Here is a 20,793-nt window from a genome sequence, read left to right as displayed (position 1 = left end):
CAAGTGATGAGCTTTCACAGGCATTTCATAATGATATCTAATTTGCATTATTTTTCACATTTGGGTGAATGTTTACAATCATCCCCAGACAAAACTTGCTATCTGGAGATATTTTCCTTGAAATCAAATATTTTGATAGTAAAGTTACTGAGCCTTTACATTCCACTGTTTTCACTATTTTAATACAAATCATAAAGTAAGCTTGAATGCCTTCCATCCCATGCTGAAATCAGATGTCTTGTCTACAAATTTATTTTTTTTTTCATAAAATTTCCTACTTTTCTATTACTGATAGAAGCACAATTGCTTTAGTGTACTGACACAATTTTTTTTTCTCAGTATGACTATTTAATTCTCAAGTTGTCTAGGCTAGAGTCGCTCGCAACTATAGTTAAACTACTGGCACCACTAGCATTCTTATTACTGCTATGGGTAGTGTTGGACTTGTGACAATAGTGTTTGGAATTACATACGGAGGATGCCAAACTCAAACTTAACTCATTTTTAAATTAGGAATCCTGAATTAACAGTTAGTCCTGGTCATTTTTCAAAAATGTCAGAAGATCTAATAATTAGGACTGTTCTAATAACAGAAGTTAAACTATTTTAAATATCTTTAAACTGCAATAATAAAGCCTGAAACTTTGCTGCAAAATAGTGAATTCCCATCCCTGCACACAACTCAAAATGATGACAGAACCACAACTTCCGGTACTGCTTCAGGCACTGACGGAGACAATTGTTTCCAGGAAGCTGTCCATCTCCTTTTCCTGGAAAAAAATATTTCTCTAAAGAAAATGCAATCCTTTTTCTGTCCTAATCACATATACCATATTTCTCACCCTCCTTCAACTTGGCTTATGACTAGAGAAAGCAATTTTGTTTATCTTCTTTCAAAAGAGAAAAGTTACTTTGGGCTAAGAACCCTAATCTTACTAAGCTCAAAAACAAGTGGTCATTGATTTCATCGGGAACACCACATTGCATCACATTTGTTACTGCAATGATCTGTAACCCCATAAGGTGCTTGCTGCAGGGTCAGTTTTCATAATATGCCGAAGATTTTATTACAGCACACTTGAGACAGAGGAGTTTGTACAGGTAGAAAAATGTGTATCATTACCATTTGTAATTATATTTAGGGGAAATAAAGGGGAAAAAAAAGAAAAAAAAAAGAAAAAAAAAGTAGTTTATCTCTCTTGTCCTCATTCCTTTTTTTTCTTTTTCCAATAAGAAAATTCACATAAACATCCGCTGCTTCAGTTCAGTGGCTTACAGCACTTAACATTCACAGTTCAATATATGTTTAATAAAAATGTGAGGAATTCATATGAGCCACTGGAGTAAATTGTTTCTTGATGAACAGGGCCTCTCATCTAGATATAATGAAAAGTGAAAACCTCCATATAACTCTTTACATTGTAATGAAAACAAGCAACAGGAATGGTTGGCTTAATCTCCTTAGAAAACTTTTTATGTTTTGACCAGAATTGGGTTTGATGCAGCTAGACAAACTGAAATATTATGAACTCTTGCCATACAATTCTTATTTAAAAAACAACTAATTTTTAATTTGAGTAGTAAATCATTTTCCTGATGAAACTTCTGAAATTTTAGAACTCTTTCATGGCTATACTTGATAGATAGAAATCCAGAGATTTTTTGTCTTTTTCTTACACAAAACTGAGAAAATTAGACACACTCCTTGGGAAAAAAAAAAAAAAAAAGAAAAAAAAAGAAAAAAAAAAGTCCAGTACTGCATCTTTATACAGATCAATGTCCAATTATAAGCAGAGAGTTGCTGTGGCAAAAGGTCAGGAAAAAATAATCTTTCTGGCATTTATTACTTGGAAAATAAGGTCAAATATGAGGTCAACCTTCAAATATATACAGAATAAATTATACAGCAACATTCTAAATATTCTACACAGCAAAAATTATATTGCAATCTCAACATAATCAAAAAAATGAAGTTGAACATGTATTTCCTGATGCCTGTACTACAGATGAGACTAGGCTAAGAGGTAAAAGCCTAGGTTCAACGAATCAACAATTAATAAAAAGCTTATCATATATTTCTGCTTGATTATAAATATAGCTTCTTATTAAGGCTGGCTTATTTAATAATCTTTTAACTGTCTTTAACACTGAATCATCTTCCCCACAACAAACTAAAATAATGGCAAACATACAAAACATTTAAAAATAATTAAGTGGTGAACTTTTTTGCTTACAGCCTAGAAGCAAAACACACACACACACAATGCTGGCATACTTGGTCTGCCTGATGCTTTTTAGAAAAAAGAAGTGTCTCTTGAAATAACAGACCTCATAATTAGATAAAACACATCTGGAAAAAAAAATGAATTGGACACAGAGTTGGAGGAAATAAACATGCTTGTTTGTCAGAATGAATGCTTTCAGACAGCACTGTCATTGTCCTTATATAAGCAATTTTAGCGGTTTCACAGACACTCATGTTTGGCACCTCCACAGGATGTGAATGAAATTATACTGAAAATCAGATTATGTTATTTGACATTTCTCACACTACTATTAATTGTGAAATCAACATTACAAATAAGAAAATACATCCATGAAATGAAAACATCTTCTGATCCATTTTTACTCTTGTCTGATATCCCAAGTCTCTTTTCTTTTCCTCGTCTCCAAACTACGTGAGGAATGTAAATGACTGGCATTCTTTTATCTGTTGCAGTCATGTCTAGTTTGAATTTCCAAATCACGCTTTGGTAGAGGGACTGTATATAATATATCACAGGCAATGCTAGTGGAGATAAAGTATATTCTAATCATTTTAGAAAAGTACTAATTTTTTTTTTTTTAATCTACTTTGGATACTTGCGGTTTCATTTCATGTTCATTCCAAAAGATACTGAGCGTTCTTTGCTCTGGGCTAGCTACAAGATTCACTGTTTTCTCTGATAGTATTATCAGTGGGCTATTCCACCCTGATAAACCGTAACTGCAATACTAATAGGTTTATAATGACAGCTTAAACTTTACACTTTGTAAGCATTGGAGGCTTCACTCACCTTGTTCAAGTGGCTGGCTTTTAGTTGAAGTAGTTTTCATCTTGAGTGCCTCCCTAACAGACATGTCACAGCAGGAGCCTTTGTTAGTGTCTTGGTCACTGTCAGCCTGATCACTGTCCCCATGCCCGCTGTCCCTCAAGCTGGCTCTTTCTGGATCCTTGAACGTGGAGCTACTGAAATGCATATTTAAAAAAAAAAAAAAAAAAAAAAAAAAAAGAGAGAGAGAAAAAAGAGAGAGAGAGAGTTGTATTTACTTGTTCTAAGTTGAATTGTACTCTCTGGCAAAGCAATTTTGACAAGAATGCAAATGGGGAAGCCGAGAAAGTTATTTAATAGGCCTTACCTTTGAACAAACTGCTGCCTGCTGCCCATGTAATTGGGCTCTGCGGGAAAATTGTCTGTCTGTGAAAGAGAAGGAAAAAAATACGTATAGTTGTACACTGGACAAATCTCCTGCAGAGCAACAAGATTTCCTAGAGGAGAAATGATTAATAATTCAAAAATTCCCTTAATCTTCAGATTTGTACATTTTAATTAAATTGGAAAATGCTGGCATGTAATTATGTGCTCAGAACAATTAAATGATTCCGGTCCACAAATTACCTGCTAAAGTAAACAATGAAGCTCCAATAAGTGGCATTCTCTGTTAGTAACCTGACAGATGACACTGTTTATGTTTTTTCATTAGTTAGATATTAAGACTGATGGTTATTGAAAATGAGAGAAAAAATTACTTTTGCATATTACAAAAGTGAATTATTCAATAATACTAATTTTTAATCATAATTACATCATCTACTGGGATTGTGAAGCCCTTACTGCTGTAATACAATTTCATATATTGCTATATTACACTTGAATTGAAAAAAATAAGCAAAAAAGTCAGGAAAATTTACGGCTGATTAGCTGTGGGGTTTCTTAAATGTTAGTGGAAAAGTGCAAGTATGAAAATATTTGGATTTTCTCTCTTTAATTGTCATCAGTATTAATAGCTGTGTCAGAATAATGAGGACCACACATGCAAACAAGAACATTAAATGATTGTTGTAGGCAAGTAGTTTTTAAAAGAAGACACTTTCATTAAGTCTGTCACGAGTATATTTTTAGCAGCATGAGCTAAGGAACTGTAGAAGCAGAAGTATTTACAGCATCCAGACCAAGATGGAGTCCTGCCAAAGGGAACTGAATTCCCCTTGTATCATCAGCTGAAGTTCTTTGGGAGAGAGACTGCATCTTTCACAAAATTCCATATACTGTACATTCACACACGTCACTTCTTCTTGCAGCTGACCCAGTGACAGAGCTTCTACTGTTTTCTGCACCACTTCATATCAGACCACTATGCTTGGCAGCAGCTATGAGTTTTGCAACAGAATCTAATGTATCAGTATCAGTAACACAGGCAGTGAGCACTCAATTAATGGAGCAGAAGGCCCAAGGTAAGGTTTAATGTCACCAAACAAGTGTTTACACAAGTGACTGCTCTCCTAGATATTTTCTTTTCCCTGCCACTCCCTACTCCATTTTTCTAGCTTGGTTTTGCTTTTATAGGTAGGTGGTGAGTAGAAATATTTGCTACTGCTTGTATGGTTGGAATATTGGAGCTTGGAAAAGATGTATGAAATTACATGGGAAATTTAACAGCCTCTGCTATTTACAGCAGAAAATAGGTAGCCACCTGCCGCTCTCAAGGTGCATGTGAAATACATGTGCTTATACACCATGGATATCGTGTGATTTAGGGAAGGGATGGAAGATAAAGAATTATCTTCTGTTCGGCATGTGTGAAGTCAATTTACACTGTACTCTCTTCTTGCTTCTAGTTAAATCCTTTGGTTCAAAAATTAGGATTGTAACACACATTGTATTCACATTTTGAAGTTGTTTCTAATTTAAGCTGTGGACTACATACATAGCATCGTGTATGTCATTACTAAAACAATCTGATGTTTTATCAGTGAATTTTCTTTTATGATAAACTGTATGACAGAATCAGGTTTTGTTAGTCTGTTTTCAAAATACAGCAAAAAGTGCCTATACTTAAAATTCTAAATGATTTTTTATCATATCAAAATTGCACATAATTTGGAAATCTGGATGTTTATGTACGACTAGAGACTTGTTCTTCAGCAGCAATATTAAAAGATGGGCCTATGAAAGTTCTGCCTAAGAAATGCAAACAATACGCGATATTACAGAAGGAGAATTCTGAAGATCTGGGACATCAAACTCAGTGTTGTGCACTGCTTTTCCAAGTCAGCATTTCAAAAGCTGATGATTTCAGCTACAGGCATCCAAACTTTTTCAAATCTGGCCACTTCAGTTAGGGGGTAGGTTAGTGCTTTGCACTTAAAACCAGACAAGATCCTGGTTTTAATATACGTGATTAGAATAAAAGCTTGTCTTTACATTTAACATGTTTCAAGTTATAAAAACAAATATTAAAAACAAAAAAAAGAGGAAGAAATGGAGGCGCAAAGATAAATATTTCTGCATTCGCACGTGTAATCTCTTAAATGTAGCACATCATATTTTGGAAGCAGACTTAATTCTGACGTTTATTCTTTTCTTGACACTAATCGTAAGCTAGTATCTCTCTTGTGTGCAGAAAATCCACCCCATATATATACACATATAATCATTATGACACTCACAGAGCCCAATACTTCTCAATCCAAATAAACCTTTACAATGGCAGAACCCATGTCTATTTTCTAGGTCTAATGTCTCAGCTACCGATGCCCAGGGAAACTGACCTTATGCTTTTACTTACGTAAGAAATCTGCCTCCTCCTAAACACAGCTGCTACTAGAATCAACATTTCCATTTTTCATGTCATTGTCAGGCAAAATGCCCACTATAAACTGCCTTTTCATCAATTCTCTGCCATTAGAAAAGTCAGACTTTTGCCCTGGAGTTAATTATAGCACCTCTTTAAAGATGGTGCTAAGAACTTATCTATAAGCTGGACCACAGTAAGAGCTGGTCATATATTTTGTTTCTGCCTTTTCATAGCAAAAAAAAAAGCATTTCACACACCTTGGACTAGCCAAGATATACATTTTAAAACAGAAGTTATGACCACAATTTAGCTGCCGTCCTAAAAATGGGAGCTGCTTCTAAGAAATTTTGTATTTATGGTAATCATTAATGACCTTTTATTCGATAATAATTTGACCAATTTCCTTCATATTGTATTTTGCAGCAATACAAACAGTTGGGTGCATGTTACAGTGAGTTCACTGCTGCAAAAGAACAAATGTAAATACTCAATAACCATATACAACCACAGAGCTCAGAGCTGAATTATTTTCTTTATGCTCTAAAAGCATTAGCCCTTCTCCTATGAACTATGAAAGTATGATGTTTGTGTTGAGCTGTAACAGAGCACCCTGAGATACAGGCAGTAAAGAGACAATTGCTGCGTGTATGATAATATCTATACAAAAATTGGGATAATAAACAAACATTTAATTTTAAGGCTAGGCAGTTTAGTGGAATCTTAGAAAGATAAGCACCCGCTTCACAACGGATTACAGAGAGATAAGAATGTCTAACTCCCTTAAACACTTTTTTTTTTTTTTTTTTAATCCCAGTTGAAGTGAGAGGTCATATACTTAAAATTTTTACAGTTTAACACCTATGGAAGTGATATTAGACATTTCAGCTCATGCATTAATCATACCTCTTTTCACTGCATAGCTGTAACACTAAGAAATGAGTGCTACTTTAGAAATCTATCAACAGCAAATAAACTCTTTGTTCTTCTCTGGGTATACAGCCCTTTCTAGGAAATCAGAACCACCATGTCTCTCTATTTGCCTGCAGTTTTAAGGTAGTCTTCAGCCCACCTGCAGGTAACCTAAAAGCTAGTCAGCTACTCTAAACTAGTCAGCTAAGATCCTTCTATAAGCACTAGAGACATACAAGATAATTCATCCCATTTTGGGGATGTAGCTTTAGGTACCTACTGCTCCTGGAGATTACTTTCTCCAGTAACTCTAGGGGAATCTACATGACCAGCAAGATGTTCAGTGTAATAGCTAAAGCTAAGTAAGATGCATTGTATCAGAAGTGTATTACATGGAATTGCAATCTCTGGGGGAAAAAAAAATAAAAATTACTCTAATTCCAGCACTGTTAACCTCCTGAAGAACAAAATAAAACAAGCTCCACCCTCGCTCCCCACACCCCTCAAGAAAACCCCCAGAAACAATCCATCTCTACAAGTCACAGGAGTTAAATAGTAAAGACATGTTTTCTGTCTCTGTGATTCACAGTTGGGGGCTGGAGTATCAATTAGGTCACCAACTACTAAGATACAAGTTCTTCAGTAGGAAGAAAACATACTGTGACAAATGGTCTCTAAAACTGAGTAAAAGCAGAACTGTCAACTGCCCTGGTTAATACTGGAGAAGTCTGTGATGTCACCCTAACTGTCCATAGCTCCCCTAGAGAAGAGGTCCTGGTTTTATGGCTCCTTTTCACAGATAGTGGAATCAGTTCGTTTCCAATGACAGTATGCTGTTAAACCATGCAACAGATAGATGTTTTCACAGGTATTACAATGTCCCCTTAAAAATACTTTCTTCCATCTATGTGTCCTAATATGTGACCCTAGAGTAAATTTGAAATTTTAGGAACACTGCCATCACTGCAATGTTGCAGAAAAGATCCTGAGGATTCCTGTACACACATTTAATGCAGCTTTCTCAGGATGAAGCCCATAAAAAATTCCATTTTGAAAGAGATCAGAACACATATAAAGCTTTCAAAAGCTGACAAAATTTTAAAAAAAAAGAGGGTTACCACCTTTCAAAAAATATCTTACAGTTTGATTATGTTACCTTTTTCCTCAGGGAGTTGAGGAGGAGGAAAGTAAAAGAACAAGAAAATGAAACCTGTGCAAAATACACTTTTACTGCTATGGGGTTTCAGATGTGACAATATAATTGCAACAGTCTAACAATGTGATTTCAAGAATCATTTACTGGCCACCGTTTGCATGAACAACATGTAGAATATCCTTCAACTGCTATTGTCAACTTCTTGTGAAACCATTAATTCTATTACAGGTGTTAGGGCTTGTGTAGTATGACCACACAGGGGCTTATATAAACTGCTATTGTTGCTAATTATTGCTCTCATATGTTGAATTTGGAATATTGGACTTTATAAATTCAAAATAAAACCATTCAGAAGTTTGAAAGTTCACAGTTAAGATTCTACTGACTAATTCTAGAATGCCTGTGATTTCCAGAAGTTTAATTTAGAGAAAAGAAAATGAAAAATTATGCCCAAGAACAGAGGATCAGAAACAAATTCCTCATAGGATCCATTAACCTTAAATACTCTCGTAAGAAAAAAAATAAAGTGAAAGCTTCATCACTAGAAACAGTCTAAAGCAGCCTGGGCAAAGCATTACACAATGAATTATGGGGAATATTTTTAGCAGTGGGCTACATTAATCTTGTTTCCTTTTTTTTTTTCAGTAAGTTCATGTTCACAAGGTATATGTATTTACTTCTGTTGAAAAGTTTTGATATTTTTATAAACAAAAAGGAGTTCCACTTTGGCTCTGCATACATATATGTTTTTTCAAAAAAAGTCAGGATTAAGATTACAGCCCTATATTAATCAATCAGACTTCAAGAATTTTTCTATTGCTCAGTAAGGCAACGGTAGAGGACTTTACAAGGCTCCTGCTTTTAAGAATTCCTATAAAAAGCATGCTGCCCATTAAAAATTAGAGGTTCCTAGCTATTTTCTTTTTTTTTTCTTTTTAATCAAAATCTTTGTTATGTCACAGTTCTGAAGATTTCTAGTAATCTTTGGTGTATTCCATAATGTTTGAATAAAATTAGAGAAAAATAAAAGGAAAAGTTTTTAATTAACAGGACTCTCTCCTAAAAAATATTAAATCTTAAAATCAACATGACTACAAAGACGTGTAAAGTGAGAGAAAGAGGGGGGGATATAAAGAGAAATGCAATATTTAAGTATTCTTGATAAATTATGCCCAGAAATAATTGTCATATTAGGGAAAGATGTATTCTAAAATGAAAAAAAAAAAAAAAAAAGGTCTGAAAGAAACATTAATCAGATTTATGAATATTAGGCTACTGGAATATTCATAATTTTTTTCTCAGAATTACAAGAACAAGTATCACATTTTCAGAAATGATTCAATGCAACTCCATTTTATGTAGGTGTTCATACCTGGAACTATAATAAAGCAAAATGTCTTTGCTGACTCTAACTTCTTTTTAATTAAACATTAAATGCAAAAATGAAATGAAACACCTCTCCCCTTTATCAGACTGCCACTTAATATCTAATTCAAGCATCTTCTGTGTCTTTTCTTGAAAAGCTTAATTCTGAGTATTCTCCCTTCCCCCATGAAACAAAGATCTTATATAAAGGCAATCACATTTCAAGACAAAAGAATTATATTCTGCCAAATCTAGTTTTGAAAGAGCAGACAATTGCCTTCATTTTGTTAGGAACAGTTTGTGTTCAACACAGTACAATTTTTCACAAAGACACCTCAGTATAAGACTGCCAGTGAGTGTATAAACTTAGCCTGAAGTAGTAGTTTTTGCTTTCACCATATTTCCTTCATTAAGAAAATGTATTAACCCAATAGCAAAAAAAACCCCAACCAATCCCCAAAAAATCAAAACTGGGCATAAACTTCTAATAAGTTATTCTACCTTTTTGAAGAGAAAAATCAAATAGGCTGCTTTAACAAATCTTGTCCTAATACGTGCTCTCCACTCTCATTCTTTTGAAAAAATGTTTGAGACATAATTTATATGACATGTACATATTTGGGAAGTTTCACACTTGCTGCAAAATGTGTATTTTGGTGTTACAGGACCTGCAGCATGTTTATGTGAATTTCTGACATATGTAACACTCTTCAAAAGCACACTAAAAATACTGGGCAACAAAAACAGTCATATGCACAAGGCAATAACGTTCACCAGGCTGCTGTACTCTTTATTGAAGAGTGTTGATGGCTCGTGTTTTCTCTTTTTCTTGAATGAGAAAAGCAAAACTGTGAGGGAAAGAGGTCCTGAGCTATTCAGTCAAATGCACACTGACTTCTGAAGAGTGAAACTCTGGGGACGGAGACTACCATCCTTTTCTGTAAGTGAAGGAATGCAGATTCTCCCCATATAAATGCCTGGTCCATGTAATATTTTATTTTAGCAAGTACCATATTTGTTAAAAAAAAGTATTTATATATTGCCTAAGCATTCATATTAAGGTATTGCAGGTATTTGAGTTGTATTTGTATTACTGGCTTACCGAAAAAAAAATATTCCTTAAATTTTTACAGGACTTTACTCTGCAATATACAAGGCACAAAAGAAGACAGAAGTCTAGATTGTAGGGATTTAATACAGTGCAAGGACTTGAAGTCACGAGGCCCAGTCAAGCTTCCTCTCACCTCATTGATGGTTGCACCAAGACTGAAGCCTGAAGAAGCTAAAAAGGTCACTATAGAGAGAGACATATTTTTAAGTGATCCTGGTAAAAAAGTAGACTTAAAAGACACTCAAAAGATGGGGTGAGACCAGACCGATCACATTTTTTTAGTATGATACAAAAGATTGAAGACTTTCAGGAGCAAGTTTGCCTCTTCTTCGGTGGGGAAGTCAGCTTAACAAAAGCCTTCAACTCCTCTGACAGAGCAGACGCAGGATATATGTTTAAATGCAGACTTCTTTCTCTAAAAAAAGACAGGACTAGGAAAAACGTATGGAAGCTGAACCCAAAACTTCCTTCTGCTGAAAAAAGAATCAAGAAGATTTTCCAGACCACACTCGAATTGCTGTTTATTTCACGATGGTTTCGGGCTTCTGAGCCTCATTTTATTTTGCACTGGAGAAACATGAAATGTAAGCATCTAATGAAATTAGCATGGTCTAGGAAGAGAATGTGGAAAGCTGTCAAATGAGACTAGGAAAATATAATTGTAATACGAGCTCTTAAAATGAACTACTTTTTGGAGAAGGTGCAAGATTAGAACGCAGGAAGAGGTGCCAAACATCACACCACATAAAGAGCTCGAGCTGAAAGTACAATAGCTCTGTTTCTGCTATCACAACGTCAATAAATAAACATAATGAAATTCGTGACACATTATTGCATTGCTCTGTATTGCCTCTATTCATTTAAAAATGAACACGTTTAAAATAATTCACGACTTGTCAGATGCCTGTGAGCAGTGCAGTTAGACTGGTGCTTTAAGCGGCATTTGTGAAGATCATATGAGAGCGCTTGATGTGACTTATATCAAAGTAAAGATGGAAGTATGGGAAAACACAACAATAACTACTTCACCTGAATCTGCTAGTACAGTTGCATCCAATATATTTACACTGTTCACCAATGATATGTACTTATTGAAGCTAGTCTGTCAATAAAAACCACATTAAGAAGCTTTTGAAAGAACTTCCCTGTCAATTAGGCTGCAGATACATTCTATCGCTCCAGTTTTTCTGTCAATTTAATATACTGGATCATATTAACAGTACTGGCTTGTCAATAAGGCAGATCCGAATCCTATTAATGGAGTTATACTGCCAATATAATCGGCTTCCTATTTATTGAGCTCCCCAGTATTTGGGAAAGCTGTGAAATGGGATTATAAGGTTAGGTTACACACATCTGTCTCTATATTATATAAATATTTCAGGAATTGTATCCTGTTGTGTAAAGAAACACATGTAATAATGTTTTTCCATTACGTAAACTTCAGATGACAGAACAATGTAATTGTTCACCATTGCTGAGAAAACACTAAATCATTCTCATTTATCACATTATATTTCCTGCATGCTCTAAGTAACACTGTTATTTTATAAGTCTACTTGTGTGCCACACATACAGGACTCCTAAGAGATGTATGCACTCCACCCCACCTGCACAACATAATATCTGTTCCAGAAAATAACGGGAAAGAGATAAAACACATTTTAGGAACAAAATAGGAAGCACTCCACAATTTCAGTGCTTATTTAGACCTTGTACTGTGCTGTATAATCTTGGTGGAACTGAAGCTTGTAAGTATAACTTTAGTGTAATCGAAAACCCTGGAAATAATTAATAAGAGGTAGTAGTTCATACATAAAAAAACAGTAAAAGTTCAGCAAGACTTCTATTTAATAGAAGCCTTAATGAAGTTGAACATTAGTTGCTTTTAACCACATTCAATATTAAATAACTACTTTGACTGGATTAGCAGAATATACAACAGACCATTAAACCTGATTATATTAAAAAAACCTTTTGCTTAAAAAAAAGAAAAAAGAAAAAAGTAATTGCATTAAAATGTACTGGGCATTCTCTTATGAAATTAACTCTCTAGGTCTAACTTGAAAATACGGATTTTAAAAAAAAACATGGTCCAAAATGACAGTTAAAGGTCAATGAATCAAGTTGCCAATTATATTTTCTGGTAGCAGATGGGTGCAATGAAACCTAATGATTGAATTTGAAACGCTTTAATGCACCTTTTATCTATGGCTCCCACCATGTTGAGCCTACCTCAGTATTCCTAACAGATATTATGTTTACTCCATAACAGACTCACCTACAACTAGCTAACTAGAATGAAATCTGCACTTATCACAACATTGCCTCATTCTAAGAATATCATACCATGAACCCAAAATAACAATACCTTTGGGAGTGTATCTTTGATAACGTTAGTTTTGTTGTTTTTTTTTTAATTTTTCATTACAATCTACATGTTACATATGAAGTCTGGAAATTAACAAATTAAAATTAGAGGGAAACCTAAAAAAATAGTGCCTTGAAATTTAAGGAGATGATCAAAGTATTTGTTATAATTTCAAAAATATACTCTCTCCTTGTGTTTAGAACACTTTGTTTCTGTGTGGAAAAAGCCTTTTCTTTTCTTTCTTTCTTTCTCTCATGCACACAGATTCTACAGTGCAATTGTGAGCTCCTGGCATTTTATTTTTAATTTTGAGATATATCTGAAAGCTCTTACTCAGCAGGAATTCCCAGTGAAGCCAGTAAGTGTTGTAGAATTTGTCCTATTCTTACCACTGCTGTTTTCCCGTTTCTAGGAGCAACATATCACAAATGTTTTCTAAACAGATAAAAGCTTATAAACACTGCAGTACTATATGGTGGAGAAGGAGATCAAATTCTGGCCTTTTAACACTGACAAATTGTTTTGTACTCATAATATTTAGTAAGGGGAAACACAGACACTGGATATTTTAAATCTGTTAAGTTTGTGTTAACATCTATCCACGATGTTTACCTTCTTCTGTCCATCTCACTAAAGGCAACAATAAAACTCCCACAAGCCATGACCTGAGGTCCGCTGAAATCAATGGATGTTTTCAAATTGGTTTCAATAGCCCTTGGATCAGTCTGCTTAGTTCAATTAGGGGATAAGGGAGTCTTTACATAGCGTGCTACATTCCCACAGATACATATGTTGTATGCTGAAGAAAGCTGCAAAGGAGCAGGAAGAAGATTACAATAGTGATAGAAAATGAGAAGAAACTCTTAAACATAATATTCCTTTATCCCAGCATATGGTCTTCTCTATGGACGGCATTTAAACAGATTTGTAATGGCAGTGACAGGGAAAGGTGATTAGCTAGGCAGCAAACACTGTATGTGGCACAAGACTCCGGTGCTGTGTTTCTTCCCTACAGAGTGAAAAACATCAGCAACGAAGATAAAGCAGGACTTGATTCTGAAGCCACACTGCCTGCACAGAAAACACACATAAGGAGGAACTCTGAAGCTTTCTTCTTAAGTGACGATCAGAAGAAGAGAGGTAAATCTAGATCACCTCCTTTCTTTTAAAGCTGCAAACTTATCCCCTTCCTCATCCTAAAATCCTTCTCCAGAAAAACAACGATTCACTTAAATTACTTAGGAATTAGGAATAAAATCACAGATGTTAAAACTTACATTATTATCTTCTGTCTAATTTCTTATTTCGGTCATGCAACTATTTATCTCAACATTTTGTTAAAAAATCCCAACAAAGTATTCTGTAAACAGTTTGTGATGGGATACAAAGCCCTACTTTCACACAAATACCTTGGCATAATTATTTCCTCTTAGCTCTAGAAAAAGACACATCACTAAATATGCTGCCAAAATAATGGTTGAATTTATGACAGAATAGTAGATCATCAAACTTTACAGCCTCACATGCCTGTGCAAGGAGATTTTCAACTGTAAAATGGTGATGGGTTGATTTATTATTTGTGACATAAGATAAATAATTCAGGCTTGAACAAATTTAGCAAGAGGTTCTGTCCCTAAATATATTTTAAAGCCATAACAGTCATGTGCCTGTGATGAGGTACCACATAAAATGGAAAGTTTGATCAAATGCACCATGAATATAGTAGCAGTGGTCAAGTAGGCTTGGACAGAAAAAATAAGGCCTTTTGGCTATAGGGCTTTGTATAACGATCCACAACTCTGTCACTTCAGTGTTAACCTACTGCAATGTCTTCATGCAGGCCTCTATATTAAGTTTATTCAGAACAAGTGAAAAAAATAGTTATCTTTCTCAATAGGATCACCTCATCTTGAGCACAACATGCACTTATTTAGGGATCTCCACAGGTAATCTGTAAACTCCTGGGTATTTAAGGGCCGATTTTCACGGGTAAATTCGTAACAGCCTGGGAAAAAAAAAAAACACTTCTGGATTACCCCTCTCATTACAGTTTGCCATATAGAGAGTCTGAAGTCAGATTTTGCTGTTAAGATAAGGAAGATTACATAAGAAATGTTGTCTGCAAAGATTCCAGGATTAGGAAAAGTCTTCTTTCTGTTCCAAACCATTGCTGGTTTGTCAACATCTAGGACACTGTTGCAAGTTTCATCAGGGATAGAGAGACTGTACATGAATACTAATATTTGACTGAGGAGCTAGTTAGAATACAGTGATTAAATTATGCGTTTGCCTCTGTATCTAATTAGCAGGATGCTCACCCAGCACATGAGCACCTTTTTCAAAGAGAATGCATGCAACAGCAACTGAAGGATGCATATATATATTAAGTTATTTATTTATTTATTTAGTCATGAACCTTCATATCACAGAAGTTCCCAAACCAACATTCAGAAGAATGTGTCAGGGTAAGTCTCTTTCAAAATGGAAAAGAAATAAAGATACGACGAGTAAAATGCAAGAAATCCCAAACAAAAATTCATGCAAAGGGTAAAAAAATAACTTTTTAAGATTGTTCATAGTGCTCTTCCTGAATATTCAAACCGGATAATGTGTATCATAGACTAATGCTGCTCCCTGCAGGTGGATCATGAGCCCACATGAAGCCACACCAACTTCCAACTTCACTGGAATTCAACATGGAGTTAGGTGCTTAGCTGCAGAAAGTAATCTCTGGAAGCATGCCTTTGCGTGCGTTTCTTCTACACCTGAACTTGTTTTCAGGTAGAAAAGCTCATTAGGAGGTGAATTAGATTACTTCCATAGAAAGTTACTCATTTACATAATTTCAAAGACATCTTAACTTACTGGTGGTTCTTTCTAAATAAACACACCATTGTGCCATTGGGAATAAAACAAAAGCCATACAATACTAAGGGACTACTATATGGCCTTCAGTTCACATACAACTTCATTAACTTCACAGTGAATTGCTAAGAATCAGTAAACTTGTGTTTGTTGGTTGTTTTTGTTTCAATCTTCACAGGCATAAAGTAATAAAGTACAAAATGCCCTTCTAAAATATGCTAAGATCAAGAACAAACCTATTCACTTTCCATGAAAACAGAATTAGGATCTTACTCCTAGGACCTTGTACATCAAACCTCAGCATAGAGACTTTCCAAGGTAATGGTATAGAGCCCTATTCCTTAAGATTTATAATAGGATTGCCGCTTTAACCTTAACCACAGCATAACAAACAGCACCAATGTAATCATAATCCAAGCTACCAGCAACCTTAAGAATGTGCATAGGAATAGACAGATACTGGCAGAAATTAATCTGCCATTTTCACATATCTGCCCAAGGGAGGTATTGTAATTGCAAAAATTTACTCTTAGACTGCTGAGACTCATAGTAATTATGTTTCTTTTTTAATAGAAATAGCCACAGGTAGTAACAAATTGGGTTCTGAGATGGGGAACTGGGCATGCATTCTAACCCAAATTACTATGTAATTGTCTTTATTATAAAATACTATAGAAAACCTATGACTCAAAATTTAAATCAGAACAAAACCTTTCCTTTAAGTAAACTCTTTTCCTCCTATGGCTATTCAACTTGTATGCCTATTTCTTCATTTACTGGTATCAGCAAGACCAATATGACAGCAAGTAATTTATCTTTAGATAAAGATCTTTGCCAATACTAACCAAAATACCTGAAGCTTACATTTGCTTAATAGAAATAGCTTTCTCTTGCTTTACTTTCATGCAAGTAAAGTAGACTAACATGTAGGTCAAAATCTGGAAATCTAACTACTCATTCCTAAGGTTCCTTTGTGAGTATCAGGGGAAGAAAAGAGTGTGTGTGGTCTACATATATTTAAAATGAACTGAAATTCAAGTTTTGTTCAAAATTCTGGAAGCTGTTTGAAACAAATGAGCACAGGAAAGTACTTAAAATTAGTTATTTCATGCTTGAAGGAATTATTGTTTCATTACTGTCACATTATTGTGATAATGAGACATATACTGTTACGAAGGATCATTTATGTGGTGACCAATGAATAAATAATAAAATAAACTCATGCAGTTACTTCTGCCCCTTGCAACACTATATCCTGTTAGTCCTGAAAAGAAGCTACAGGGGGTTTAAACAGACAAAATACATTTACAGGTTTAGAAAAAATGAAGACTACGCATTGAAAGAAATAACATAAAACATTTTGGTTTCCCCTCTTTTTCACCCCATGGCTACAAAGCTGACTGATACATTCCTTGCCTCGGAGCTACGAGATGCAAATTATCATGTGCTTTTAATACCTAACACGGTTGATGGAAGCAATTGAGTGCTCATTATTCTCATGTGCCACGTGACTTATACCTCCTTTTCATCATTACACTCGATCCTGAAGTCTGATAGCAGGATGCACACTTTTAAGCAAGATGTATAACTTCCACCATGAGGTGGAAAATGAGGTCCTTCCTTACCTATACTCTTGCCTCGGGAAAAAAATGACAACAGCATTTGTCTCTAAACTTGATGCTTTCTAGGTTACAGCAAAAAGTGCGGATTGACAGCATCTTCCAAAACACTGTTACACAGCTATGTGCAGATCATACACAATATGAAAAAAAAAAAAAAAAAGATGCACATTGGTTGTTAATAATGCCTTTTATCCGGCTAGATAATTCTTTTGAAGCCACGCTGCTCTCCAATCTATGCATCTCTGCATAGGCATTCATACACACAGTTGTATCATCTGACATATAGTCTAGAAATCTAAACAGTTTCTAAGGCTTCACGGCTGCCATTTTTAAAAGGCTTTTAAATTCGTTATTTCCCAGGCACTCTAAATTCCACTATATTCTTATTGTCATTTGATCCACTGAAATGATGAAGAGATCAGAAAAGAACACACTTGGTACTTTACAGCTGTAGCTGGATAATCTTGCTCATGATCATCAAAGCAGGATTGTTTTTATGATCTTCAAATCTGCATATCATATTACGCAAGTCTATGTGAAAAAGCGAAAATATCAAATATCCAGACACCAGGACTAGCTCAATAAAGTACTAGAGAATGCAGTTGGAGGCTAAGTGAAACGAACAGCTTTTGCAGCTTTGCAGTGTTTTTAAAGCAAAGGAGAGAAGCAACAGGGAGCAGTTCAGCTAACACAGACTCACAGATTCTGGGCTGAATTCTGCACGTGCTTGTGCACATCAGGAACTCCATTCCTGTAAGTGATCTATTTAATTCAGTGGTGCTACTGACCTAAATTAAAATACTCACTGAATAAGTGTTTTAGGGATTGTGCCTTGAAAGACATAATACTAACTCAATCTATAAATTAGTTTCCATAGGCCTTGAAATTACTTATGCACTGGTTAAGGACATGATCCCGCTCTTTCCATATTTGTGGAAAAGCAGTCTTTTCCTCAGTACTGGTAGGAACAAAGCCCAAGTGCTGAATCTGAGGTGCATTATTAAAACAATATTCTTCCTTTTTTTTGTCACCTTTAAAATGTTATAGTATTTAAACATTTTCATTAAGAATTAATGAAAATTTGTTTAGCCCACTTCAGCTCACCTTTTTTTAAAAACCGAGTTGTAGCTAAACAATCTTAACCATAAGCGGTTGCTTAGCAATCAGCAAAGAACGAGACAGAAATACAGTAAGTAAAGAAACTGACTGATATGTTCCGTGTTTGAATCATGGCATTCATTAAATGCAACAGAACAACACCAACGGAAGTTTGAAACAAAGTTCTATTAATAAAAGAATACATATAACTGTCTTTAGGAACAAATTATGCATTTAAAAGCTACAAATTGTGATTCACATGTCTGCTCTCTATAAAAAATCCCTTAGCTATTATTAAAAATACATTAAAATCCTTCAAATTTTGATGAAGCCGTTATTTACCTTTTGTTTTTAATTCAATTGTCAAGTGTGCTTCCAATGATTTTAAAACCAGTATATATCTACAAAGCAAGCAAGAGTTTATAGCTTTGAAGACTTGAAATTGATTTTTAATGCACCAGCTTTCAAACACTACAAAGGCTGCTCTCTGCTGATAAAGACAGTAAACAAGAAATTGTCCTTTAAATGTTCCCTTTAATGTTTTTCTTTAATTAAAAATCAATCAAAAAACACTGCTACATTAAAAAATTTAAAATTAAGACATTAAAGATTTTTTAAGGTTTTTGACACATGACGCATTCAAACTAGAATGAAAACTTATGACGTTACTTTTGTTTACTTGTGTTAGTTTAGAATTTCTTTGCACTGTAAACATTGTTAATCAAGAAATAAAACCACATAAAAGTAGTTTATCACTGAAGACAGCTATTTTTATTGACTAGAAATGTTAAAAATATGATGAAATAAAACTAGACGTTATAAAAGTACTGAAGTAAAATGCTTTTTTAATACCTTTAGATTATTTTAATATATTCCTTTCCTCTAATCAGACCAAAGCCTATTTATGTAGATTAGTTACATCTAGAGTCTCATTTATCCAACCTGTATTTATCCTTTGATCACAAAGCTTGTTAACTTAAATGGTCTTTTATTGTTATGATTCGTTTTCCCATAATTATGCAGTTTAACTGCCTGATTTTTTTTGAATAAATATATGCAAACGCGCCAATCATATTCAGCAGTGTTATGCTGGATGCTCAATGAACTGTAAGAGCCATTTCAATACAATAAAACTGCCTGGAAGTGTTCCAGGGCAAGGACTGCAAATACCAGTAATCATAGTGTCACTAGAACTAGTACAGGCAAATACAAGCGTGTCACACATATATCAATAGATGGTCTGAAACACTGCCTGAAACTAATTTTGCATGTCTATCACTGCAAGAATTTACAATGCATCGATCAGAGGTCCCACCCACACAGCTGAAATTGTGCATTTGTATCTTGTAACAAGGCTTTTCCTTTCTCTTTTAAAGTCCTCCTTTGGCGTGCCGTGGAGACTGCAGCACGCAACCACCCAGCAGGGAACACGATGCAATTAGAAACTTTTCTATTATGGGCAAAATTGTTTTATGAACCAGAGGAACTCTGATCTGATACACACATCACAAAGCCGGTAGAAGGTCCATGGATAAAATAAAATACCGTTCACTTGAAAGATTTTACTTGCCTAGATTGCTTATAGTGTACTAAATTGAAAATAGATCAACAATAGGCTGATTGTCTTGAGGGCTGAGAGAGGAAATATCCCCTCACTGCATGAAAGCGAGATGCACCTGGACAAGTAACACTAATGACTGGCTGAAACTACGCAGTAATATCTTTATATGTAGAGGGAGTCCTCACTTTTGAGGAGACATCACCAAAAAAAGAGCTATCTTCTCATCTCATGCAAGTGAGAGATGAGCTGATTGCATGCTATCCATTCTGTACAGGTAACAACACTAACTAGTGGAAGCAATTCAGTAAAAGGAAGAGACGCTTCTCGTGTGACCTTAATAAGTAGGAACTGTACCATCAGCCTTTGGGATTTAGCTAGAAAATATATGACTGCTCAAGGAGGTTATTTAAAGCACTGCCTAATATCCTAATTAACAGGGACATTCATATGAATTTGCTTGTTCTTGAATGTTGTACTTAATGCTGAGTATTTTATCTAAAATGCTTCATAATTTATCTATTTTTTTTCTTTCTCTTAGGATTTACAGTAATTAATCCAGAATCTTCTTCTGTTTAAAAAAAAACAAAACACAACACCATAATGTCTACAGCAGACTAAAAAACAAAGGTTGCATGAAAAAGACCATGACAAATATATTACTAAGTCTTAGAACGCTCCCTGGCTAAGATTTATGGCAGGCTGTACGCTACTCCATTTCATCTCATCATATCAGCAAAAGCAGCAACAACTAGTTAATCTCCTTGTTGCCCCCTTAAAAACATAACAAATGAAACACTTAAACTCAAGGAACTTTTCCCAAAAAACATTTTGCCACTCTCTTTCTAGTACCTTTTTCTTTTTTTTTTTTTTTTATCTATTTAGGTAAGAGTCTGCAGT

The 20,793-nt window shown here is 34.8% G+C and overlaps 1 protein-coding gene across 9 annotated transcripts in view; it reads right to left on the bottom strand.

Annotated features, from left to right (window-relative positions):
• PCDH17 (protocadherin 17) overlaps nucleotides 1–20,793 on the bottom strand; it is a 142,047-nt gene that overhangs the window by 108,671 nt on the left and 12,583 nt on the right. For 8 of the 9 annotated variants that reach the window (XM_063335209.1, XM_063335218.1, XM_063335234.1 and 5 more), the window contains exons 3-4: nucleotides 3,400–3,458; nucleotides 3,057–3,229 (exon numbers count right to left, since the gene is read on the bottom strand). In XM_063335209.1, coding sequence (XP_063191279.1) covers nucleotides 3,057–3,229; nucleotides 3,400–3,458 — 232 coding nt within the window. The remainder of the gene's footprint in view (nucleotides 1–3,056; nucleotides 3,230–3,399; nucleotides 3,459–20,793) is intronic. The other variant, XM_063335181.1, reaches the window with a different exon arrangement.

Source organism: Chroicocephalus ridibundus, chromosome 1 (assembly GCF_963924245.1).
Source record: "Chroicocephalus ridibundus chromosome 1, bChrRid1.1, whole genome shotgun sequence".
NCBI lineage: Eukaryota > Metazoa > Chordata > Aves > Charadriiformes > Laridae > Chroicocephalus > Chroicocephalus ridibundus.
Note: the sequence above shows the minus strand (reverse complement) of the source record. Positions and strands in the feature narration are given on the sequence as shown.